The 21,487-nt window shown below is 39.7% G+C and overlaps 2 protein-coding genes across 2 annotated transcripts in view; one reads left to right on the forward strand and one right to left on the reverse strand.

Moving 5' to 3' along the window:
• LOC309586023 (uncharacterized protein) overlaps positions 1 to 6,635 on the forward strand; it is a gene marked incomplete at both ends in the record, with an annotated part of 50,237 nt that extends 43,602 nt beyond the window's left edge. The window contains 3 exons of the mRNA XM_082302549.1: positions 2,181 to 2,369; positions 5,175 to 5,252; positions 6,451 to 6,635. Of these exons, the coding sequence (XP_082158675.1) occupies positions 2,181 to 2,369; positions 5,175 to 5,252; positions 6,451 to 6,635 (452 nt within the window). The remainder of the gene's footprint in view (positions 1 to 2,180; positions 2,370 to 5,174; positions 5,253 to 6,450) is intronic.
• A 9,551-nt stretch (positions 6,636 to 16,186) lies between these two features.
• Positions 16,187 to 21,487, reverse strand: part of COL19A1 (collagen type XIX alpha 1 chain) — a gene marked incomplete at its 5' end in the record, with an annotated part of 177,366 nt that continues 172,065 nt past the window's right edge. Inside the window, 2 exons of the mRNA XM_082276862.1 lie at positions 16,187 to 16,740; positions 16,977 to 17,054. Coding sequence (XP_082132988.1) covers positions 16,604 to 16,740; positions 16,977 to 17,054 — 215 coding nt within the window. The 3' untranslated portion in view covers positions 16,187 to 16,603. The remainder of the gene's footprint in view (positions 16,741 to 16,976; positions 17,055 to 21,487) is intronic.

Consider the following 21,487-nt stretch of genomic DNA (forward strand, 5'->3'; position numbering starts at 1 on the left):
ATTACTGCAGTGATAAGCAGGCCATAGACCAGAGTATACATACATGCATTTTTTATCAAAATCACTTGCTGTGTTTGCATACATAAAAGTACAAGCTTCACTGAAAGCTTTTTAGCCTTCTGTACTCACTATTAAATTGCAGCAAACAAACTGCAAAATGCATAAAAAGAAGAGGAATGTAGAGAGAGGCTTTCTGGAGATAACACACCTTAAAATTAAAGCAGTTGAGAGATACTGAAAACCCTAATTATATTTGCTGATTTCTTGACACACACACAGAAATCTGAAGCTTTTCCAATATGGTTGGGTGCACGGAATTTTCCGAGTTGAGAAATGTATGCTTCCCTGTAAACACAAAAGAAACTTTTCACTACTTGCTATTGAGTTGCCTTTTGGAATATTATGCCTCTGTGATGTTAAGAGTTTAAAGAATGAAATTGCTGCTCATGATTTAAAAATTTCCAGTAGTGTCACTGTTCTTGATACTGCTCAACAGGGTAAAAAGGCCTTTTAAAGTGGTCTCTTGAAAGACACCGATGCCTTAAGAGGCCACCTAAAAACAGAGACTAGGCAGGAGTAAGGCAATAAAGGTAGGCATTTATTTGAAAGGCCTTCAAAGGTACACCCTGGGGAGCCAGAGACTATTGCCAAGATGGATCCCAAGATGGATGACAGGTCACGAGTTCTTCATACTTTTCTAAGTTTGGTTCATTTGCATATCAGGGTTAATTCTCCAATTAAAGCTTCAGTTAATGATGTAATTCCCCTCAGCTTGCCCCCCTTTTAGAGGCTTTTGGTTTATACTTTTTGGGCCTAGGACGGTCTGGGTGTCCTTGGAGAGCAGGCACGGAGAGGCTTTGTTATGTCTGCCTAGCACGAGTGAGCAGAAGTTAACAGGCTACAAGAAACTTCAGAGTTACACACTGGGCAGTACAGGATTTGAAAAATATGAAAGTTTAAACCTAAGGCATCAACACAGTAATATTGAGAAGGATTATAGTGAAATCAGATTTGGTGCTTGAATTTATTCCTAACTATCAGAATTAACAGTGAAGACATTGGTATGGGGAAAATCTAGACTGTCTTCATTGCACCCCTCTTGAAAACTCCTATAATTGTCCATGCTGGTCTACTAAAAAGAGAGAAAAACATAGGAATATAAATCAATCCAAGTGGCTCCTTGGAACCTTGTTGTCTTAAAGACAACTGTAAGTGAAGTTCAGCTCCTCAGGCTTTCCCTGCAGGGAGCTATTCCTTGTAGATCTCCTAGCTATAATTCATATTTTAATTCAGATCCTAACCCCCTGCACCCCATCCCACATCATCTTAGTATTTCTCAGGTGTCGACACAAAATAACCAAAGTCCTGCAGACTTTAAAGCAGATGTCATATGGAGTTGTGTGTGTCTGTATCCAGTGACAGTTATTTCCAAAGCATGCTTGGAAGATGTATTTGAAGTCTAGAACAGAAACATTATGGAAAGAGAGGACTGCTTTTATGCTGCTGGAGCAGTGGCCTGCAAGGGGGAGGAGCAAAAGGGAATATCCAGCATAGATTGTCCTGAGGAATGGCAAGCTGATCCTGTGCCTGATTAAGAGCAAAGGTTCTGCTGAATTACCTTAAGAAAAGATCAACATAAAATGTTCAATTATTTATCAAACCTGAACTCATAAGCACAGGTTTGAGGGTTCTTTCCTTCGAAAAGAAGACTGGCACTTAACAGGCAGCATACATAACTAACCTCATACTTTTCCCTTCTTGCAAAAATGGATCTTGACAGGATTAACATGTAGTAATGAAGAGAGCTATTTACTCATGAAATCACTGCCTCTTAAAAGAGTAAGTTTCTTACTAATGGTTGAAATTTAAATGACATAGAAAATTATAAAGGCATTTCCAAATAACCTATATACATTTGAATAATTTCAACCTATGAACATTAAATTTATTTTGCAGAAAAAAATGCATTTTTTTCTGCAGTGTACCTATGCAGCTTGCCACTGATAGTTCTAAGATAATACCTTATATGTAATAAACTTTGTAAATAGCAATGTACAAAAGGAAGGTGCTGTAGCATAATCAGTAAGTCAGTTCCTGTAGCAAAGAGCATACATTCTTCTTCAGTGATCTCTTCATTCATGTTCACTTACTCCTTAACTCTGTTCTTCTGCTCATTGCAGAACAATTAGCTCAGCTGGCAGCCAGCCTTAGGAGGCCAGAATTTGGTGCTCCAGGTCTTCCTGGCCGACCAGGGCCACCAGGTGCTCCAGGACCTGCTGGTGAAAATGGTTTCCCAGGACAGCTTGGCCCCCGTGGCCTGCCTGGCCTTAAAGGTCCCCCTGGTGAGATTGGTCGTAAAGGTCCTAAAGGTAAGAAATTCTCCAACTGGCTTTCACTTGGTGACTGTTTAAGTTTTGGTTTTTTGGTTTTGTTTGGTTGTTGTTGTTGTTCCCACCCCCCTTCCTTGGTTTACAGCTTGTGGATGTAGACTGTACACATGTGAAGTCCAAAAAAATCCCAAGTTAGGAATGTAAGCTGCTTGCTGTAACTCTTGTGTCAGTTACCACAGTGATTAAAGGGCACATTAGCCTGGCTTTAGCAAGACTTTTTTAGAAATCTGGTTTTTAGCCCACAAAACCTCAAAGTCCATGAGAATGAGAATCAATATTAGGACTCTGACTCAGCTGCTTACTTCTAGTTCAGGGCAGATGCCTGTCCTTTCTCATATTGTAGAAGTCATTTGATGACAAAAAGAACATGTGGTTCTAGCAGCAATTCTCTTTCCTCCATTCAGCCTGGTTGTTGACCTCACTGCTGCAAGACTTGTGGCCCCAAGAGTTGATGTAAGCAGTCAGATTCCTTCACTAAAATCTAGTCTACTTTTCTAAGCACACCCAGTTTATCACATTAAAAGGGACTGATAATAATCTGCCTTTTATTTGCATATAATATTTGAGCCATTTAACATCATTCCACCAGGTACCAGAGTCTATTGATTCTTTGGAAAGGAAAAATCCCTAATAAAATTGACTTACATTTTACACAAAATCTTTGATCTAAGTTAATCTCTTCTGTTCATGACTGAGAGGTTCTATTCTCCTCCAGAGGATTACAGAATTTTCTGTAGAATTCTGTAGAATTTTCTGCAAAGTCTTATGACAACTATGTATGTATTTGTTTCTATTCAGCAGTGATTTTGATTTGTTTTCTCAAAAGAAGGTCTTACTTAAAATTGTCTTTCTGCACAAAGCTGGTCTGTTGCTGGAGTAGAGTGTTTACTTTTGATTCATTTGAAAGTAAAATTTGGTAAACCTTTGAGAGAACAGATAGAATACACAAAAAGCAAAACTAAACAGCATCATTGCTGGAGCTTTGTTACTGTTTAAATTCAATGTAATGTCATCTGCAGAAGAAACAAAAACCAGAAATACAAAGGTGATTTATGGGGTATGCAAAATTTGATTCAACACACAGCAGGGTACACTGTGTTAATATTAAAAGAAAAAAATAAACAGAGCATTAAACCCCCCCAAAAATAAGCAAGATACTTAGTTTAGTATTATAAGTGTCATCAAATTCCGAGTTACCTTACAGTAAATCTTGAAATACCATTACAGATACAACGGAAGTGGTGAATGCTCTCATGCAAGAGCTCTCGGGCTGGTACGTGGCAGCCAACCTGAAAAATCTCAGTGCTTCACTCTGAGTCCCTGGTACTTACCAGAGTTCCACAGAAGTCACAGGGATCAACTGATTTTCACCACCCATTTGGAGAGTTGTCTGAGATTGGAGTGAGGGGAAAAGGGCACTTGGACATGTTTAAAAAGGGAACAGGAAGAAGATGCTGTGAATGGTTTAAAAAAGTTCATAATGAATAGGAGACAGAAACACAGCAAAGTGTAACCATGAGGCACAGCAGAAGATACAAATGTACAGTGATTTTAGCAGCAGCAACAATGACAGAATCAAGAAGATGTGCCTCAAGGAAGGAGATTTAGTTACATTAATGAGCAGTCTGGGATAGTGAAGGACTATTTCTGTTCAGAAACAGTAATAAAAAGTGGGAGACCTTTAGGGTAAGCAGGAGTAAACACTATTCTGCAGTGTTAGGTAGTTGGAAAAAACAGAAGTACACATGGGTAACCTGAACTAGGGCTTGCAGTAGCTGTATTTATGAAGACAGGCTGGATCTCCATGTTGACTAGGTAGTCCAGAGCATGGAGATGAGTACCCTGTGTGCATCTTTTAATAAAACCTGGACTTTTGTACTGACTCTTGTGTTCCCTTGCACAGCTTCCTTGTTTTCTGCTGTGCCATTTCTAGGCAAGACAGAAACCCAGCAGTCTATTCTAACTTTCCTCACCATAGTCCAAGACAGTATAGAAGCATAAAATAAAGCTAACTCAAATATTATTAGGCATAAATTTGTGACTTTTTACTTGCATGAAAAGAAAAAAAGGTAAAAAAACCCCCAAACAACATAAGGTATTCACAATTAGGAATATACACAGTGTTATGATATAGGAACAGTGAACAGAATTTGAACTTTACAACCCAAGCAAGAAAAAACCCTTCCTCTTACTAAGGTGATTCAGGTTTGGAGCAAGACATGGGCTTGATGAAACACTGGGTGTCCACCAAAGGAAAGTCTCCACGATATTATATGAGAAAAAATTTATTTTGTGAAGGTAAAACAATGTCTTATGTGAATATCAACAGAATACTGTCATCTGTGCAGCCACCTTTTTTCTCCTCTGCACTGGTTGTCTTGAGGAACAGTAGTCAAGAATTTTTACTTCTTAGCTGAGCTTGTATGGTTTTGCAGAAGTCATCTAATACAGACTAACCTCGGTTTGTATCCCAAATACCCTGAAGTCCTGGGACTTTGGTTTAGTCTAGTTATATAGGCTGTGACATATTTCATGTGGTGCTTACTGTCCTGTGCTAGGTGTCCCTCCAGCCTGTCCGCTTCTGAGTATGACACAAATGGGTGAAAAAACCCAATCAAATCCCAAACATTTTACAAGGATATTTGTCAGGACATCACTGAAAGATGCTAAGAATATATACAGCCAGCTTAATTCTCTCTTATTAACTGTTCACTTCTGAAAGCGAGTTTCCTGAAAATGATACTCCAGGCAGACTGTAACTAACGTTTCATGAATTTGCTTTAGGTGAACCAGGAGAAAGAGGAGAGAGAGGATTGCCAGGCAGAGGACTGAAAGGTTATCCTGGACCAAGAGGTCTTCCAGGTAAATATAAGAGGGTGAGGATAAAGAAGAAATGTAGTAAAAATTTACTCAGAACTGATACTTCAAGCTGCCTTGAAAAGATAAAAGGAGTACATTAAGCAATAAACTCCCAGTTACAGTGCTTCATGATTTTTACTTCTGGTGATTCAGTCAGAAATCAGAATTGAAAACTAAAAAGCAAAGAGCTACCACCTCATATACCTCAGTGTAAAAAGATTAGGAAAAATGTAAAGCAAGCATTAAAAAAAGGGGGCAGATACAGAAACATGAATAAAATTTGTCTCTTTTAATATGTATTTTATATGTATTATATACACATAATAATTATATATAAAAAAATAAACAAGAAAAGACCATAACCTCCAGATTATCTTACTGGCAGGCACACCAGTCTTCAAAATCTCCACTTATAATTTCGGATATTGTTTTATTTCGGTGGTGATTAATTGCAGTGCTATATAACATGACTCCAGGGGAGATTCGTCGTAATGGATGAAGCACAGCTGGCCTCTAGTGGCCAGGGAATGAACATAAACATGTTATTTCCATCAGTATTTCTACAGCACATTTCTGTGTTAATATAGCAAGAGAAACTAGTCAAATTTTTTCTCTTTGTGAAAAAAGAAAAGTTTAATATTTACTGATCCAAATGATGTCTCTGTAACTCAGAGGTGCTTTCTGTAGAAATCTGTCACTGGAAGAGGCTTCCTGAAATCACTGGTTATCCTTTCTTTGTTGAAGATTTAGAAGTAACAAACTATTTTAGTGCTCAGCAGTTCCATTCTATACATCTATTTCCCCAACCATCTGAGTAGAAAATAAAAATAAATTCTTTGTATGTCTTTTTACAGAGAGCTAACGAAACCCTGTGGTAGCAAGTAGCATCTTCCCTGCCCTAGGTACTGGCAGCAGGGTTGGCTGAGTTGAGCACCCTGCAGAGCTTTGCACAGCAGCAGACCTGCACCAGTGCAACTGGAGGGCACTGGCACTTAAATTTTGCTGCTGTAGCTGTATAATCACAGATTGGGTTTCTGGTAGAGGAAAATTGTCCCTGTAAGTCAGCACCCTTCCTGGGACTACCCCTAAGAGCAGTGGAAAACCATCTTCATACAGCTTTTAAGGACAGGATGTTCAGTAAAGCTAATTATGCCAAGCAAGTCGTATGCAGCCAATGTTTAGACCTGCATCCACTCTACAGGTGAACCAGGCAAAGCCAGCTACGGCAGGGAAGGCCGTGACGGTGACCGAGGTCCCCCTGGGGTGGCCGGGCAGCCTGGGGTTCCTGGTCCCCCCGGCCCTCCTGGCCCTCCCGGGTACTGCGAGCCAGCGTCCTGCAGGATGCAGGCGGGACAGAGAGCAGGAAAGAACATGAAAGGGCCCTGAGTGGGCAGTGCAAGTGCCACCGTGTGCTGGCTGGCAGCAATTTACATCCTGCACAGACAGCTGAGGACAAAAGAACGAGTGAAGGAGAAATGCGGGCATGGACAAACCTTTCAACCAAGGTTTCAGTAAGGTATTTTTACCACAGTGGTTGTAAATTCTTCCAAAAGGAGTACTTAGCAACACAAGCTGGAACAATGGTGCTTACAGAAATCCACAGGTGATGCCTTCTGGCTCCTTCTCCTTTTGGGGGGAATAAATGGTGCTTGTCTATTTTTATTTTTGGTTTTGTTTAATAAAGAGTTTCTGTGATTTTTCCTCCTCCCCTACTTAATTCCTATGTATGATGTACAGTGAAATAACATGTCTTCAGCCATCAAATAAAGAAGGATAGTTTATTTACTGCAGCTGTAGCTATTCTTTCATACTTATAAAATAAATTCTAGCACATACCCTTCATGCACAGTCACTCCATTGTTCATGTGTCTTGTACAGAATATGCAAAACTTCCTTCAGCTCTTCAATTCAATCACAGAAACCCTGGTGGGAAGTTCTTATGAAAACCTGCCACCCCTGGCACCACCTGTGCTGCCAATATTTGTACAGGTGCAATCATGGGGTTGCCATGACAAACCCATGTGGAATAACCTCTTCATTTTCAACTCTAGTTTGTGTTGCGTTTGTAATTCCATATGAAGCCCATTTCAGGTCACCTCATTGTATGTGACATTAAAATAAATGGCTAGTAGCCACTGTCAAGGGAAATTTAAGTCCTAGAAATATGTACTTTTCCTATAAAAGACTACAAAACCCAAAATAAATAAATAATTTTTTAAAATGTATGGCTGCATTCAGTATTGATAGCCAGAAAAAGCCAGAAGGCAGCCATTAGATGGCCCAAGTTGCCTTTTTTTTAGATACTCGGTTTTTAGAGGAAAATGTGCAATGTGGATATTCTGTTCCTCTCAGTACAAATTAAACTATTTGTGGTTTGACTTTACTTCTCTGAAGTTTATTCTCTCTCCAAGATAACAATGAAATTATCCTGTGATGTTTCCTTTCTTTTCATTATTGGCCATCCAAATTTTCCAGTACAAACTTTGGTACACTTGTGTTAAGCACTGATTTTTTCTCCTAGCCCTTAGCTGTCTGGTCATGTTCCAAACACTTGACTTGTTTGCCATGAGACAACAGAGAGAAATAACACAATCCATGGAGCTCTGCATTTTGCATGTAACTTGTAAGATAACAGTAAAGGGAAAAGCACTGGTATAATGTATACTCCAAAAGGAATTATTGAAAAAAACCAGTAGTTAAACCTTCCTCAAAGCAAACATGATTTCCTACATTACTACTACAAGAAGTCACCAAAATAGGCAAGGGCAAAGAATTGCATTCTTGAGGAACAAATCTAGGAGATTCCACAAACGGTGGCTTGGGAACAAAGAAAGGTGTTTTCAAAAGTTTTTGAATTAGGTCAGTTTTTACAGAGTTAGGGCATAGTCCTCAGCAGTACCCTTTATGTGGTGGAAGAAATAAAACACTAGTAAAAAACCCTGTAGTTTCACCAGCAAACTTTTATTTTTACTATAAATTGTGTAAAACTGTTGAAAAGAAAAAAATTCACCTGATAACAGAATGAAAATACTGTTTTCTGTATGTAATGCATAAACACATGAATCAAAAGAAGCAAACTTCCCCACATTTAAATACAATTGTGAAGTGCTTTAGAAAATATAGTCTGAAAAATGCATAAAATTCCGCAATGGAAAGAAACTCATGTAGGAGCAAAAATAATCATATGCAAAACCCAATCAATCAATCAATCAATCAAATTCAACACTGAGAGTCAATTCAATGTAAAATCTTTGTAAGTGGACATCGTAAGATTGTGACAGATTTTCTGCCTTGGAGGTGACTCACAAATTTTAACTTAAAATATAGAACTGAAGAAATAATCCTCAGGCCCCTTCTAAGTCCTTATGGGATGCGTAGGTTAATCTAATTTTCAATTCCAAATCTTACTCAAGAATAGAAAAGAGGTACTTGACAAATGGTAGACTGTGCACTGTAACATACCAGAGATGGGATTTTTAGTAACAGCACATTCAAGTAAAATAAAGATTTCGAAAATAATGACAGGATTATGGATTTAAAACAAAGATATATTGACTGTGATGATGCAGAAAAAAAAAAGCTTTTAAAATAAATTTAGAAGACACAGTGCAAAGAGACTGAGAGGTTTCACAAGCCACTGTCAGTGTGCCACCAATTCTAACGAGATGCTCTTGAAATCTCAGTGAAATCCCAAGTAAATCTTGTTTTTATCTCCTTCAGGTTCAACATCATAAAATTTTGTGAGATTTATTGAACTGAAGACTAGTGAAAATCTCTTTTACCCATCATGATCTCTGTCACTGCTTCTAGTTCTGGAGGTTTAATTGCAGCGTGATAAATACGTATTTCAGCTCCTCAGTTACTTCAGTATAGGCAGGAACCCAGAGAAAATTGTAATGATAACCAGTTCATAGACTTGTTTAGGTTGGACAAGAACTTTAGGATCATTGAGTCTGACTGTTAACCTGGCACTGCCAACAAATTTGGTGGCCTTCTGGCAGGGTTACTGTGGTGGTGGATGAGGGAAGAGGGAATGACATCATCTATCTGGACAAAGCATTTGACACTGTCCTGCACAAGGTCCTTGTCTGTAAACTGGAGAGACATGGATTTGACAGACGGACCTGGGCTGCCGCACTCCAAGAGCTGGGGTCACAGTGGGCTCAATGTCCAAGTGGAGACCAGTTCCTCAAAGGTCCATATTGGGACTGACACTCTTTAATGTCTTTGCTGGTGCCATGGACAGTGGTGATCCAGATGAGGGGATTGAGTGCACCCTCAGCAAGTTTGCCAACAACACCAAGCTGTGCGGTGCACTCAACATGCTGGAGAGAAGGGATGCCATCCAGAGGGACATGGACGGGCTCAAGAAGTCAGTCCATGGGAACCTCATGAGGTTCAACAAGGCCAAGGCCGAGGTCCTGCGCATGGTTGGGGCAACACTCAGCATCCATCAATTCAGCCTGTCCAGATAATCCGCTTTATGGAGTCTTCCTATCCTTCAGCAGATAAACACTCTCACCCAGATTTGTGTTGTCTGCAACTGACAGAGGGTGCTCTCGATCCCCTCATGCGGATCACTGATAAAGATACTGAACAGGACCAGCCCCAATTCTGAGCCTTGGGACACCCCACTAGTGACCAGAGGCCAGCTGGATTCACCACTCTATTAGTAAGTATTCGTAACATTGCTGCTGAACATTGATCTAAGAGATGTATGTGTTATACATCCATAGTTTATATACACATAGAGTTAATATGTGAGTTTATATATAAGTTTTCTGCCAGTCATCACTGTGTTCAAGTAACTTAGTATGAGCTGCTACCAAAAAAGCTTGTGAATGTTTCACTAAGGCCAAAGTCTCTGTAGCCAAAGAAGCTCCAGAGCACTGTGTGGAGCTCCTAAATGATGTATGAAACCAAGGCTAGGGAGGATTACACTACATTTTGTGTCTTGAATTCCCTAGTCATGATCTGAGTTTACCCAGAGCCAAGCACACATCTACAACAAAATTTGTTTTCCTTCAAAAAGGAAAAGTGTCAACAGATGGTACTTCGAAGGTTACTTGAAGGATAGAGGGAACAAGAAACCAACTTTCCCAAGAAACCCTTTGTTTCAGAGATGACAGTGTTAGTTCATCCTGGCAGAACACACCAGTTGTGCTCCACATACAAATGCTGCATTTTTGCAAATGTTGTTAGATTGCCCAGATAATTGGGTGAAATATGTTTGCTTGACCTTCTCATCCCGGTATTATTATTTGGCCACATAGCCTCTGCTTCCTTTATTCTTAAAAAATGCAGTTGCTGTATTTCCTCTGCTCATGGGTCACAAGCAGAGAAGAAATATCTATATTTTTTAGGGCATGTTATCCCTATATGATTTGCTACAGCTTCATTTTTATTCCGTCCCTTCAATATTTTGTTATTTCTGTTCTGTTTTGCTTGCTGCCTGTGCATTCAAAAGGTTGACTAAACCTGGCAGCTTCAGACAATGAACAAAACAAACTTGCTGAAGTCACTATGAAATTGGAAGAAAGAAAATCAAGTTAGTGGTCAAGTTATTACCTAGAGTTCTTTAAAATATCATCCGCATTCTTCCTCCTGGGAGAGTTAGGCAGCAAGAGAAAAATGAAAATTCCTGAAGTTCCCTAAAGTTCAGTGAATCAGTTTCTTGAATAAAAGTGATTATCTCCTACTCAGGCAGAAAACTTATCTGCATTCAGAGAATGTATTAACTTCCATAAATTATACACATATTAAGACCAAGGTTTTGCATTTAGTTGGTTGGTTTTTTTTCTCCAGATTGTAGAGCCCTAAGTTTCACCAGGCCTAAGAAGTACAAGCCTGACTTCAGTGGGGTCAAAATCCAACCCCCCCAAATTTAGCCAACCTGCCCTGACTGCTCCCCAGAGCTCACTGCAGTGGCTTTGTGCCTCTCCTTGCTCCTGTTTGCAGCTGCATCCTCCCTCTTGTGATTTGACACAGAAGGAAAGGCTAACATTTTTGACAGAGCCACAAACAGAAAGTATGTGAAATATTTCCCTTTCCATCCAGAATCCTGTTTCAGGTGTACATGGCCACATAATAATGTAAAAAGCCGCTTTTTATCCACTTAATACATTTCCATTGAACTGAACCTTAAATGTTGCAAACCAAAAATATAAGGAAGGAAGGAAGCAACCAGTTGGCATGTTCTGTGATTCATTCAGTGACAGCTGCATATAATTCAGAAATGAAAGAATGCAAAAAACCAAGGTATGTCATTGAGAATCCTTCAAACATTCTGACTGGAGACAGAATATATTTACATTTAAACTGTAGTAAGTAATTAAATGCATTCATGTTTACAGAATAGCAGACTAAGAAAGAAAACTGCTAAAAGACATGTAGACTCCAATCTTTTTAGCTACAAACTTATTTTGGTCTAGAATCTGTAATGATTGTTAGCAATGAATATTTGAAAACCACATTTCCTTAAGGTATCCTGAAACTTGAATTTTCCACTTAAATACCAACCATGACAAGGTCAGGGTTAAACTTGTTCTCCATGGCCTACACTCACCTACGTGCATGGAGGTGATTTAAACATCCATCCAGTACAATTGAATTGTAGTGGACATATCAGATTTCAAGAAAAATTTGCATGCCTTGGTACATCCAGAAATGATGAAAAACTCAATAAACACACCCCAAACCAGCAATGCTTTGATTTCTGAGTTACTTTTCTTGTTCTAACATCTCACATTATAGCAGCAGTTCTACTGCCTTCGTAAAATGCAAGATTAGGGACTGGTTTTACATAGTCTATTTGGAGAAACAAGTTTATAAAATGCTAATTTAGCCAGTGGGGTTTTTATGAGACTTTCATATAAACATTTCAGGAAAAAAAAAAAATTGAGCATACACAGACATTAAAAATAACATTTCACCCTTGTGAAAAAGAAGATCTAAAATATTTTGTATAATTATCCATTAATTAAAAACCCCACTTATTTAACTAAGATGTGCATATCTAACATCTGTCGTAACCCACAATCATAAAACGTAAGGGAAGGATGGAGAATCAATCCTGTTTCTGTATCACAGTGTTCTTTTAGCATTGAAACCAAATCCACTTTAAGATAAGAATATTGGTTCTCAAAACGTTGCCAGGCTGCACTGCTGCCCAGCTGTACACAGGATGCTGTTGTAGTTTTTACTGACCACAGGTGAGTCCCTCCTCCCCTGGAGACAAACATCATTGCAGGGGACACCAATGATGCCTGAAAGTCAGATGTCCCACCACTACATATTCTTTTGTAACATATACAAAATGCAAGATAGTAATAAATACAAATGAAGTCTTAGCAATATTATCTGGCAATAATTATCCAAGAAAGGCAGTATTTCTGCAAATACTGACGTGAAAAACTAAAGAGTTTTAAAAAAAGAAAATAGAAAAAAGTCAGTCTCAAGAACAAAATCAGAAACACTGACTGTTGTGCTGTAAGAATTTGCATGGCCGGGTCAGCTCTTGCGCTGCTGGGCGAGTTATGCCTGGGCTATAACCTTTGTACTGAAAGGGTGTTTTGCACTCCACCACGCGGACAGCAGGAGATCTGCTGCAGCCTCGGGAAAGCTTCCCTTTTAGCAAGTTTCTTTACTTTCTTTGGGCAAACGGAGCAGTTCTGTACATAGTTATTTAAAGAAAATCCCAACACGTTCTTAATAGGCGATAAAGCAACTTGCCATAAAATATAATAGTCTGACCCTGAACTTAGGATAAAGCTTAGAGAGCTTTTAAGAAAGGTTTGAAGCATTTTGTCAAAGTTATTTCACTTCTGAGTCTCATTGCACATAAACAAACCCAAAGCAGAATAAAAGACCTTATGCTACTGGAAAAAATAATGCCTTGTGTTTATTTCCTTGCAGTGCTTACTGCAGCATGAACTGCTCAAAACAGATACAAAACTAATAAAGCAAATAGCAAAATACATTAGCACCCCCTCTTCCCTCCCTGTCTTCCTGCCCAAAAGCTAAGACAACATCAGTCTGAATCTGCAAAGAAATTTCAAGGGCCAAACCGGGAAACCTTGCAGAAACATGTTTCCAGCTACATTCCACTTTCAATTCTAAAAATGCAAAGTAGGAGCAAGCCAGTGTGAAGTAAAGTTAAACTGGGATTAACTCTGTTCTACCCCAGTGACAAATGTGGCATCTTAAAATAGGTATCAAGATAGCCCATATAAAATATACCCGTTTTCTCACATGAGAAAATTAAAGTGGGCTTTTAGCAAAATAAAAATAATGCAACAAGATAATTACCAAAGTTACCTGCAAATCAACTGAAAGCGTTCAAAGACATTTTAGAAAAACCTTTATGTTTGAGCCTATAAAAAGAAAAAGGCATCTGTAGGAAACATAGATGAAAAAATAAAACTTCTTCAAATATAAAAAGTGTTCTGCTTTCCAATAAGTTCAAGTAAATTAAAATACAGCAATTCCATTTGGCAGATAAGAGATGCTGGGTTTCAGCAAGCTAAAAGCCCCAAAATATACAGATACCACTAATGCGGCGCAATGGTCTATGTACAGCCTTCCAGGACAGGGCTGCTTGGGAACCTCTAAGTCACACAAATACTACCACAAGACAGCACCCTTTTTAATATTATCACAGAAAATGAAGTTCATAATTAACTTATGAAGTAAAAAATGTTTAGGTTATTACATATATTGGAATTACTAGAGAAGTAACAAAAAAAAAAAAAAAAAAAAAGGAAAAAAAAAGAGAAAATGTTCATGCAAGATACCTGACCAGCAGTTCCTTTCAGAGAATGGAAACCAGGATGTGGTGCTGTTCCACCTCTGGTGTCCATGTTTAGACACTGAGACGTGTTGGTGCAAGGCTTTACCCTCTGGGCGGGCAGACCCGTGGCTTGCACAGTAGTCAGTGTCTCAGTGCTCGGTTTCAAGCTGCCTCACCATGCCCAGCACTCCCACAGCCTCGGTGCTCTGAGGATCAGATCTGGAAAGGTGATCAATTCCACAGAGCAAACTACAACATGCTCCATGGGCACATCAGTTCTGGAGTGGGAGCAGCATGTGTTGAGATAAGCTCAGGCAGGACCACTTGTCCCAAATACCCCTTCACTGCGGCGGGACAGGCGCCCGCTGCCTGCAGAACAGAGGATGAGCTGGCCTGGAGAAGGGGCAGCCATTGCCTCCTGAGGAATGAGAATGAGGTGGGTGAGAAGAACAGGAGGTATGGGGACTGGGTTCACCCGTGGGCTATGACCTGCCTCTCCCCATTCTCATAAGGAACAGATAAAGCACCCTGAGCCCCCAAGGCGTCCCCAGCTGCAGGGTGTATTGCAGTTCCTACAGGAGATATTTTCATGCCACAGGTTTTCTGTTGTTCTCATTCCTGCTGCCCTCTTCTGTCCCAAGTGTTTACTCTCAGCCTTCCATACCTGTGTTTCCTTTACCATCCTTTTGTAGCAAGCACCTTCTGCCCTCTAAACACCTAACCAATGAACTTGTCAGGGATGTGTGCACTCCCTCTCAGAAAACATCCTGAGTGCCTCAGATGCCTGGGTTAACTCTGTCACCTCTTGCTCTCATCTTGCTCCTCTGCTCTGGGTGCAAGTGCTAGGAACTCTGTTTATTCAGAACAAATACCACTGTGCATCTTTTGCTAAAGACTCCCACCAGTCATTCCTTAACTGTTTCTAAGCAAAACCCAGAAGCCAGCCAGATTCATGTATCACAACAGCTTCTCTGGAAGCCAGCACTTCCAATTTGAAGACATTTCCCCGGCAGCTCAGTCCTGCTCAAGCACAAAGTCATCAAAACCACTTCCCTGCCTGATGTGGGAGAGTGACTGACTTCCTAACCATGGGGTAAGAGCCCTCAGTATGGCTTTGTACTACAGATGCATTTTGAGGTTGTAGGTTATAGATGTCTCTGTTCTCTTAATAGCACCTTCACTTTCTATTGCACTGTACAAAATTCCACAGGACTAACCTAGGATCATCTGTTTCCTAATAATTAGAAGTGAAATTTTGGCCACTTCTACTCCCTCCTTTTTAGAATCAGCCTCTGTGTGATCAATATTCTCCAGCTTTTCTTTTGCTCTTTTGCTCCAGCTCTTTTCCTTTGAGCTCTACAGGATTTATACATTGTTCTGTTTTGTTCATCATTGACATCTGTTCCTGTAGCCTTTACTAAATGCCTGAAAACTGGATGCTGTTGCTCTCAGTAGTACACCTTTCAAGGAGGGTTTTGTATTTTTTTCCAAATTTCTCTTGAACTCAAGAAATTTTCTGCCACCAGTTAACAGGATCTGTGACTTTTGCACTCTGCAGATTCCATGTTCTTCTGAAGCTTATTTCAGCATGTGAATATTGCAGGAGGTAGAGGAAAACAGTGCCACCACCAAGATTAGAGGCTTCTGAAGTTCCATTCTTGAACTGCCTACTCACCAGCCTCTGATCTAAAGCAAGGGGTCATTTGCTGTAGGCAGATTTAATGGCAGAGTAATTTGATTACAGGCCTTAGTATCCTTATTCAGTCCATGTAATGGTTGGAAGGTGTGCCAGTTCTCAGTTCAGAACACCACGAGCAGCCTCTTGCATTTAATATCTGGGGTATATTTAACCATGACTAAAGGAACGTATAAGCCCCCAGCTGGGACAAAATCCAGTCAGGAGAGACACTTCCTGGAGCTGGTGATTTTCCAGTCAGTCTGAAGCTCATTGTTGGATGGGATAAGGAGATCATAAACACATCTTTGTTTCCTTCTTTGCCATCTTGGATGCGACTGTGAAATTGCAGGCAGCATTCTTGGTGCATGGCAGATCCTTTTCAGAAGGTGTGCTGGAGCCTCCTCGAGGGACATGAATGTTTAGTCTCAATAGAGTTCCCAGTGCTCCAGCTCAGGTCCTGCATTTGCCACGAATGAGTATGCTTTGTAACTTCAGAAATGTATTTTTTCCATTTAAAATTCACCACCAGCAAGAAAAATAAAGCCAGCTTACATATGGAGGCATACATAATGTCTTAAGTTATAATAAAATATTTTTTGTTTGAAGAAAGAAGTTTATGAAAATTATTTGGGCCAATTTTCTGTTCTAAGCAAAATAAATATGAGAAACAACACATGGAATGCACTCTGGAAAATATATGACATCGTGTCATCATTATGACACTGCAAATAACATAGAGACAGGCTCAACTTTGTGCCTTACAAATTATCTATATACCATGCAGTGTCGAGAGAAAAAAAAAATGCACCAAATATTTTGAAAATTAAATTAACTTATGGGGAAGAGTGAAAAGTGACCGTGAACCGAAGTGTCTGGGGAAGAGGGTTTTTATTTCCTGCTGGAGCGTGACCGAGTCTGTGATACGTGGTAATAGCAATCTGCCGGATTGCATCTCCCGTGGGGTCCAGGTGGCCCCTGCGGTCCCGGTGAGCCTGGTGTTCCTGGTGGGCCTGGCAGGCCAGCAGCTGGTAAAACAAAGGTGGAATTAGCAGAGTCCTCACCCGAGCACGTGCAGAGCCCTGCATTTCATCACCGACATCAGCTGCACTCCAGCACATCCATGAGAAGGCAGGTGGGGCAGACCTCACGCTATGACCCAGCTCGGGAGGAAAAGCAGGAGTGTAAAACCAGTGTTAAAAACAGGAGAAAGGCCTGTTAGTTCATAAATAACAATAGCAGAAATAAATCTGGAGACTTGTACCTGCAGGGCCAGGTGGTCCAGGGTTACCAGGCAGTCCAATTCCAGGCTCGCCTCTTTCCCCTTTCTGTCCTCTATAACCTACACAGAATAAAGATATGAAAATAAGAGCACCCTCTAATTTTAAGTAGCAATCTATATATCTTGTTGACAGGAAGTTACCAAGACAAATATAATTGGGAGAGCACATGCTCAGTTCTCTTTTTCAGAAACTTTTGTTTTGTTTTGTTTTTCGGGTTTTTTTTTTTTTTTTTTTTGAGATAGCTCTTAATTTTATAAATTCCTTCTGGAAAATACAAGCATTTCTAGCAGTAACTGCTACATCCTCTGTCAAAGGACTCTTGCTTTGTTCACCATCTGGACCTTTCCCCAAGATTTTAAGTTACCTTGCTGAAATTCCTCTAATAAAGAGCCAGATGTGGATTTTACCCTCTCTGTACTGCATAAATCCTTATACTTGCACTTTTTAAACTGTGAACTGGTAGTTTTATGCTTAGGCATTCCCCTATATGTGAAAGAAGACCCACTCCCTGGCCAGTGTTGCCCAGCTCACATGGAATGAGGCATCTTTGGAGCTTGTGCAGATTTTGAAGCTTACTTTGACCCAAGTAGCTGCATATCATGAACAAGATGTGATTACTAATTATGTTTTGAATACTTGAGTCCTTTTTCTTCACAGGCCATAGTTTTGTATTTATCTAAATAGCTTCCACCTCTCAGGTGCAGCAACCCATGCCCAACTCCTGTTTCTTTTTCCTTGAACTGTTAAGTTTTATTAGCTGGAAGCACTCTGGCTGCTTTAGAGCAGAGGACTTGTCGCTATTGGTAAAACGTTTCCCTTATTATTTCTAGTTAAGAATCCATCTACAAATGTATCTTTATTATGCAGGAGAGGGGATGAAGGCATTTTTAAAGGAACAAGTGTGACACCTGCCAAAAACTCTTACTTCAAAAGGGCTTACAAGGAAACCCTCTTCTGTCCCCAGCACCTCAGATGCTGGCATGTAAGGTGACAAAAGCTGAAGATTAATTTGCTGATTTCAGGTCACATTTGGAATTAAAATTGTCCTGCTTCAGGAACCAGTATATTTTTATCATCACCTATGCCATACTATAAAGTATTGAGTTCTTCCTCCTGTGAAGAACTGTAACTTAGTTTGAATTAAAACAGAAGAGCACAGCTGTGTCAATCCACCTGATGTCTCATGAAGATTAACAGACACTGGCAGGGGGATGGCAAAGGTTGTTTTGTCAGTGTGCTGTGGTCTATGGCAACACTGCTACCTCACAGGATATTCCAGAAGGAAATTACTCTGAGGGCTGCGGGTACCAATTCTGGGTTGTTACGACAGAACAATGCAGTGGGAATGGTACACAGAGTATTCAAGCCTTCTGTTACACACAAACTCATTATACACTTTGGTAGAAAGTCTGTTATCTGTTGCAATCATTCCAGCTTTCAAAACGGAGCATCAATCATCTTACTCTTCTCTCAGCACCACAACAAGGAAATTACAGTGAGGCAAAACCATTACCAAGTGCATGCAGAGTGCCACACATAACATAACTGAAGGAAATCAATGGTTTAAAACCCCACAGAAACACAAGTTTAAATTAATCATGCATTCTGGTCACTGAGTTGTGTTAAGCAAAATTGTACAAGGCATATGCACATGCAAGCTATAAAGACTCAGGAAAAGGAATGTGCAGGTATTTGTATTGGATTTTGAATCCTAGATTTACTCTCCAATGATCACAGCAGTATTTATAACTACATCAAGTTGGTTTGCTCTGAAAAATCTTGTGCAATCTGTGGTATTGCTACCTTTTGAAAAGCTCAATCATATAACCACAGGATCCATTACACATCCTATTTATTTTATATTTCTCAATGTTTTTTAATTTACAGTCAACAGTTAAAATGCATTTCCCACTACAAACCCAGTTAACTGTAATTTTACAAAGCAGTGATGCCACTGATCATTTGTGTTGCATTTCTTTAGTTATGGAGAAGAGAGAGAAATCACAGGTACCATATATCACATTTACAATCTCCATGATAAGCATTACTGCAGGTCTCTGACACACCGTAATTGAAAATCACTGAGATAGACTGAATGATTCTGCAAACGTCACCGGAATACAAGACAATACGGAAAAACCCTCCCCAATAGGACAAAGAGCAGCCTGCCAATGCAAATACATGGTCCAGGGTAGTGGTAAACCATCACTGGCTATATCCAAATACACATGCAAGGGTGTAGTTTGTACATGGTGACAGGTAAGTTCTGCTAGCACTGAAGTTTAATACAAAAATTCCCAAATACCTCATCTAACAATAAGACTTTATTTGATAGGATGCAAGGATATTAATAAACAGACTTATATGTAAACAATGTGAACAATGTAATGGATAATTCTGGCAGAAAAATATTTGATTTTTAATGAGGTATATTTTTCTCAGAAGCAGGGCGATGATTATACCTCCAGAGGATAATATCACCTTCTTTCTGAGCTTAGTCTGACAAACTCATACACAGTCAAAGGAAAATATCACCATACATAGAAACCAGATTTTGATTTACTGTGTTTAATGTAAAGGCACATGTAAGATACTATCTACTTTTCCTGGTAGAATTCCAGTAAAAGGCACCTGCTTAATTCAAAAGGTAACTGCTTTAGCAGAGCCCTTCACTCGGGTTCCAGAAGTTTTGTTGTGATTTCTGCAACCCCAAAGTTCTGTTATTATAAACACGTACCCAGTGGGCAGCATGGTAAACATTTGGAAGCAGTATGTAGTAAGTTTGTGCTCAAACACATAAGCTTTTGCTCATAGATGAGTAGTAACAGCTGGAATTCAGCTCTCAGTTTGGCGCTCCCCGCAAACATTACGTCACTAAAAGCAAAAGCGTCACTACTGCAACACCCTTGGCTCTACATGGAAATGACACAAGTTCATGTCCATGAACTTGGAGGCAAAAGGTATTTAACCTGCTATAGAAGGTATTCCACCTATACCATGGAGACCCTCTTCCATCAGCATGGACAATGCAGCACCTGAAACTAACATACCAGTTATCTATAGAAATCTGAGGTTCTTTAACACAAATACAAGGCAGAGAGATTACCGAAACAGGGAACAATGAGACCAAAGCATCCACCATGCAAATACTCTGTGGTCTTAAAAAGACTGCAAAGCAGCAAAGATGGTGTTAAGATGAAGCCCTCTCATCCAGCCACCAATTCATGTTCCGAATTCCTTCTGTGTGTTACAGCTCTCTCGGCAGCTGGGTTCCAAACCAAAGTAAAACAAGTTAACTTCAACCTCCACAGCAGAGAACATTTTACAGGAGGTATCTCTTGAAACCAGTGCAGCTATTTCAGAAGAGTGACTGTGTCTACACAACACCCACTACAATGGGTTCCTGATGTCAGCCAAGGTTTCTACATGCTTCCACCGTACAAATTAATAATTATAATAAGACACATAAACTTTACAACAGAGATTACCAATAAAGATAAGGAGCTTTCTCTATTCATTGTGTGGTATTTTTATTTTCTGAGCTGGGATGTTAGGTTCCTCGAGGCTACCACAAGCTATGAGGACCTATAAAAACTAATTTCCTTAACTTGATAGAAAGAGTGAATTTTAACTAGGATGGAATCTTTTCTCTATTGAGAAAAAAATCAAGTCATATTAACATAAAGGATCTCTGGATTGCTAAATTATCCCAAGTTGCATTTCACCGAATGGACCAAAATTCACTTACTATTACAATTTAAAAAATCCAGTTAAGTCAGTGGAGTTAATTGAGCTAGATCCTCTAATACATGACAAGCTGACTGTTTGCAGACAGATGATATTGCTATATCTTGTTTGTAAAATCTTGAAATAAACTTTCTAATTTTCCAGGAGATATTAACATACCTATTAAAACTCATACAGGGTAAAGTCCCTCTGTTCTCTATTAGGGAGATATTGTCCATTTTACCAGTAACAGTGCCTCAGAGTATCAGCTGTTCATAATTTAAGTTGAATTCTTTGTTATATTTTGCTTGCATGCTGTATTTCTAATGAGACCATTCTATAAATTATATCTACCTGAACCACTGGGAAGTATCTGAGGAACACTATGAATGACCTTGCTGAAGGCCAGCAGGTAAAAATTCTGGACTTCCTTAGAAGGGAATGACTGTAGATAAGAGTCTAGCAATTCTTTAAATACACTTTTTTAAAACCATGCCTACACTTCCAAGAGTTAGTATCTATGTTTTCTGCTTCTGGGACTAACCCTCTACCTATTAGTTTGCTGCGCAGAAGGAGATTCTGTTGGAATCCAGCTAAATCATTCCTGACCAGTTTCCAGGGGAAATGGCACCATGCTCAAGGTCTATGGAGGAACCCTTGTGAATGCACAAATGAAGTTAAACACCTCCCCAGACACGCAGCAGCATCTGCCGTTCCAGCTGGCTGCCTCTATCAGGCTCTGCATGCAGCATCACAAACGGGACAT

The sequence above is a fragment of the Coloeus monedula genome, assembly GCF_965178545.1.
Source record: "Coloeus monedula genome assembly, chromosome: 2".
Taxonomy (NCBI): Eukaryota; Metazoa; Chordata; class Aves; order Passeriformes; family Corvidae; genus Coloeus; species Coloeus monedula.